Source organism: Salmo trutta, chromosome 2 (assembly GCF_901001165.1).
Source record: "Salmo trutta chromosome 2, fSalTru1.1, whole genome shotgun sequence".
NCBI lineage: Eukaryota > Metazoa > Chordata > Actinopteri > Salmoniformes > Salmonidae > Salmo > Salmo trutta.
In genome coordinates, this window is record NC_042958.1 from 58276459 (window position 1) to 58282076 (window position 5618).

At 41.2% G+C, this 5618-nt stretch overlaps 1 protein-coding gene across 1 annotated transcript in view; it reads left to right on the plus strand.

Annotated features, from left to right (window-relative positions):
• The first annotated feature begins 3741 nt into the window (after nucleotides 1–3741).
• tbx21 (T-box transcription factor 21) overlaps nucleotides 3742–5618 on the plus strand; it is a 16813-nt gene continuing 14936 nt past the window's right edge. Inside the window, exon 1 of the mRNA XM_029707568.1 lies at nucleotides 3742–4687. Coding sequence (XP_029563428.1) covers nucleotides 4140–4687 — 548 coding nt within the window. The 5' untranslated portion in view covers nucleotides 3742–4139. The remainder of the gene's footprint in view (nucleotides 4688–5618) is intronic.

Genomic DNA, 5618 nt, shown 5'->3' on the forward strand with positions numbered 1-5618 from the left:
GGTGTAATGACTGCATAGTTGATAGTTCCTCCATTCTCATGAAGTGTTGTGCAGGAACTAGGAAACCAACTTCAAATGTGGTACGCCATAAATCAACATTGTGATTCATACAGGCTGCAGTTTATTAATTGATTTGAGATCCATGTGGGTCAAGCTTGGGAGGTCTACCCACATTGGTGAAACGTCAAAGCACTGGTATTAATGACTAGATGTCATGCTCTCAGTGGGTAAAGTTGACAGGGGACACGTGGATAACATTTCTATGATATATTTGACTGAATTTTGGAACGTAATGGTCTAAGCACGTTTCGGTTTACCACACATAAACTAGTTGGAAAAGCGTGTTGTCAACCAACAATGATGCAGTACAGTTTGTCATGTACCCTGTTGTGATTCCCCCGTCTAAGCACCATAATGCCTGATCAGGGTTGAGTGGATCAGGGATCAGTTGCTACAGATTGAATTAATGGTGTCCACCTGAAGGCATAAGGACCCTACTGTCGTCGACAAGTTGTTACATTTAGCAGACACTCTTATCCAGAGTGACTTACAGACGCAAATAGGGTTAAGTGCCTTGCTCAAGGGCACATCAACAGATTTTTCACCTCGTCAGCTCTGGGATTCAAACCAGTGACCTTTCGATTACTGGCCCAATGCTCTTAATCGCTAGGCTACCTGCCGCCCATTGTAAATGCCATTGATGTGTCTTGTGTTCTAGTTCTAATTCAGTGTCAACACTGTGGGCCTATACTACTATAAAGTGGATAGGTAACAACCAAGTGTAGAGTAAAACTATTTAAGAAATGTACAATGATGTAACCCTCCACGTATATATCTTTAGAGGCTGCTAATGTCCGGCGTGAGATATTTGACACTTTTCACAGAAATGTATCACTATATAGTCAAGGTGCTAGATGACAATCTTGATAAAGACCTGGGTTAACCAACTGGCTCCTCAACGGGGTGGAAATTGTTCAGAAGTCTAGCACTTCTAAATCTGTCAGGCTACAGAAGTCTTAAAAGGCTGAAGGTCCATTCTAGCTTCTTCGATTGCCATGTCAAAGGCAGCTTTGTACTGCATTTTGACCTAAATATAGTGAGTAGCTTCTTTTTTTTTAATAGTGCAAAAAATGAATATTTTGTTCAACATAAAATGTGAGGTTAGTACCTTATAATTATGTTGGTGATGTTTGCTCGGTATTCAACACTGGTGGATATGTTGAGAACTTAGACGTGGCCTGTTTGTAATGGTTGGAGGAGAAAAGAGAAGCTGAGGTAATGTCCTGGGGCACTAACCTGCAGCAGGTTGGCCTGAGAGCAGTGAAGGAGAAGCGGTGTCTCTGTCCCGGAGGCTCATGGGTACGCCTGGGTGGCCTGGCCGCCGTGTCGCTCAAACTGTGGCCCTCTCGCCATTCGTGTCAACATCGATGACTTCAATGGCATGCCCTTGTGAGCTCACCTTGCTAGGAGAGATACAGGAAGCTGACATTAGAGCAATGAAAGTGTGGAGGGGGAGAACTGTGTAATACCTGTACTGGGGAGAATTCTGCGTATTAGTGTGTGTGTGTGTGTGTGTGTGTGTGTGTGTGTGTGTGCGTGCGTGTGTGTGTGTGTGTGTGTGTGTGTGTGTGTGTGTGTGTGTGTGTGTGTGTGTGTGTTTGTGAGTGTGTGTGTGTGTGTGTGTGTGTGTGTGTGTGTGTGTGTGTGTGTGTGTGTGTGTGTGTGTGTGTGTGTGTGTGTGTGTGTGTTATCTGTTTAATCTGTGTTTATCATAGAGATCTCCTCTCCGAGCAGATTTGACAGAAGTGTCTGTGTTCTCAGAACACACTGGGACAGTTGTTAAGTGCTGAGTCTGTTGCTGGAGGAGTCAGTCACAGACAATTTCAGTCAATTGCGGCTCTATTTCATCTTCTACACTTCTCTAGTACAGTATTCTACACTCTGTTACTGAGCTAACATGTACTGTAGCAGTGATATCACATTGTTTTCACAGAATTATTAGAAATAACTCTTTATGGAATCAACTAAGTTATGATATTTACTTGATTCCTTGTGAAATCAATGTGTTTATGTGGTTAATTTTACAGAAAATATCACAGATTTGACCAATTTAGGTTCAAAAAAGAAACTGTAAAAGATTTTAAAGTCAGAGATAGAATTCAAATTTGACATTTCCCGTTTTAAGCAATCAACAACTGATCATGTGCAGGTTCATTTCAATGAATCACATAATGATGGGTGACAGGCCCAGGTTATGAACCTGGGCATGTATTAGATTACTGCAAATATATTCCTCCACAAGCCCTTATTTGCTAGATTTAAAAAACATGACTGGGTAAATAGTAATGCACTATCATTTTGGAAATGTCATTTTATTCAACAATCAAAACTCTGAAACGGAATCGTTTACGTTGAATCCTTCACACTCGTTTTGTTACCCTACTAGGCACTTTTTCTACATGAAATCAAAACCTTGTGGGTGTGCGGAAGCTTGTATGAATTCTCCCTCCCTCGTGATGATGACTAAAACACTGACAAAAATTGTGTTTAATCGGAATGTTGTATGTTGGTAAGAAAATGGATAAACTCAGAGACAGTTGAGAAAATATTGATCATAGAGTCTGGTGTCAGCGTGATCCTGAACGTATTGCGCACGCCTGTGCACGCCGTAACCGCTTGTTATTACAACATTTCAATTATGGAAATACAAAGGCCACACATTTGAATGTTGTACAATTAAAAGGTTATGAATAAAACGAAAGACTAGCCATTGCCTTGTTTTTGTTTGTTTGTTTTTAAACCAAAAGGGCAACAAATTGTGGGTCAAAATTAGAGAATAGGCTATCAAATAATAGGATCACAACAGTTAGTTTTATCAAGCTATATGAATCATTTACATCTGATTAACAATAAACCTACACCGAGTGTTCAAAACATTATGAACACCTGCTCTTTCCATGACATAGACTGACCAGGTGAATCCAGGTGAAAGCTATGATCCCTTATTGATGTCACTTGTTCAATACACTTAAATCAAAGTCTGCTGGGTTTTTTCACGCTAAACAGTTTCCTGTGTGTATCAAGAATGGTCCACCAAGTTCATCCAACTTGACACAACCGTGAGAAGCATTGGAGTCAACATGAGCCAGCATCCTTATGGAACGCTTTCACATTCCCCCACGAATTGAGGATGTTCTGAGGGCAAAAAAAGCGGGGGGGCTGCAACTCAATATTAGGAAGGTGTTCTTAATGTTTCTACAGTGTATATATGTTTATTATCTGTCTAATTTCTCCGTATGCTGTATTCTAAGTAGGCTATACTTTATCGTTAGGATATTAGGCCTATAGTAGCATTGTAGTAGTTTCCTACTAAGTAATCATAATAATATTGTTAACGTTGTTATTATCATTATCATTTTGAATATAGTATTTTCATTGCCTCCTATCACATGCCTGCCACTGAAATAAAATAATGAAGTTATTTTGATAACATGCAATTCCAGTAACCGATTCGTGCACGGTATTATTTATATTTCCTCAAATGTGTTCACGACCTGAAGTAATGTGAAAAACTGTTGCACTCATAACCATTTCAGAAAGTGTTCCAATTGTTTATCTTCTTGTCTGCCTAGTTAGAATATGCGCACGACCAAGTCCTCCGGGAACAGGGAGGGTTCTTGCGAAATGGAAACCTATCACGTCTAACGTCGACATCAGACCCACCTCCAACCAATTACCAGTCGCAAGATGTATATATCATAGGTTATGAACCTGGGCATGTGTTTGAGACACTGGTAGGGACTCTTGTAAAAAGAAGACAAGACAATCAAAGACCAAAGATACAATAATTAGCCCTTTAATTTTAAGAAATATTAGGGCTATTTTAAATGATTGCCAATTTGTTGGAATATTTAAATGTAGGGTGCGTTTTCCAGAAGTCGATAGACTTTTTGGTATAGGAACTTTAGTCAATTGTATTTAGCTCGAGTGAGAAAAAAAAAACATCGGTAGGTGGACGAAATGTTTCAGTTTGTGCATTTATCTCAAAATCCGTAAACGCGCTTTCATTTCACTGGGCGTGAAACAGAGGGGCACGGTGAACCTATGACATTGCACATACACTGAGACTGGGGCTGCAAATGGGCGGCATAGGTGGCGATCTTTACCTCAGTATGTTGAATGGGACTGATACGCAAACTTTCGGAAAAGACACCGATATCAACAATCACCTTCAACGCAGCAAGAATTCCGTGGATTTTAAAATGGGAATTCAGGACACCAGATTATATCACCAAGACCCAATTCAAAACGGACAGGACGGATCGGCACTGCCGTACCACGCAGACCAAACTGTGGCCGGGTACGGAGCGCAACCCGGGAGGTTTTACTCACCAACTCCCCACAATAGCTGCCATTTCAGCAGTGTCCGGTCGCCGACTAGAAACGGAACGGGACAGACTTATTTACCAACGGGAAGCGAAGGTTTCTCGACAACTAGAAAAGAAGTTTACCCTGCCTCTGCGGAGAGTTATCCCGCACCCGTTCAACATGGGTACTATCGCGCGCCACTCTACCCGTTACCTGGGCTACAGGTGTGCGGGAAGACGCAGGCTCTCCTCAACAACTATCCTCTGTGGGCGAAGTTCCACAAATATCAAACCGAAATGATCATAACGAAACAGGGGCGGTGAGTAGAAATGCAAATTCCGTCAGAGGGAAACTTATTGTCTATTTATAAGCCTACATCTTATTTAGCCACAAAATGACAAAGTAGCACGATTTGTACCATCGGTATGTAGGCGCGCGCTGAACGGTGTTGACAGGTGCCAAGGACAGGTATGAGCGCTCGTGGGCAAATCATTGGTGAGGGGAAAGTTCCTTTACTGCCTTGCTCTTGTTTTCCTCGAAGTCATTCCTAAACAAGGTATTTGCTAATGATGGCCTTATTATGAAGTTTCAATTTGTGCCAAACTGCCAAAGCCGAGTCTGTCACGCGCAAATTAATTAGGCCAATACGAATGAATCCAGACTGGGTTTGAGGGTATCGACCCGCTACACAGACCATCAAAGTGCTCCAAAAAATATGTATTAGATATGAAATGAGCGTTAAACATTTGAGTGTTACACTCGCTGGAAAATCTATAGAGCAATTTTCCCAAGATGAAAACTGCAGGATATTTAGGCTAAACCTCAAATAAACTAACTCCAACATTAAGAGTTCCTCACATCATATTTTTCTAGTTTTCCTTTACGTATATACATTTTATTTTACCGTTATATCGTAATTGATTTAACTTGTGTAACTAATCATGAAAATAATAGGCCAAGCAATCCAAGTTCTCACGCGTCGGTTTGAGTCCCATGTGTTATGATAACGAGCATAAATACTAACCACAATATCAGATAAATATTTTTACTGGAAAACATTATGACACTTCAGCCTGCCCCCTGAAGTGCATGCAGAGGGTATCACGAAGGTGGCATAAGCCACTGGCTCCCAACCCACCCAGCAACGAACACATGGGAAGAAATGACTGGAGGCGCTGTCGCATAGGTCACGGAGCATTAAGATCCAGTCATGTCGATGATGATTAATTTACTAATATGCGACACATCCA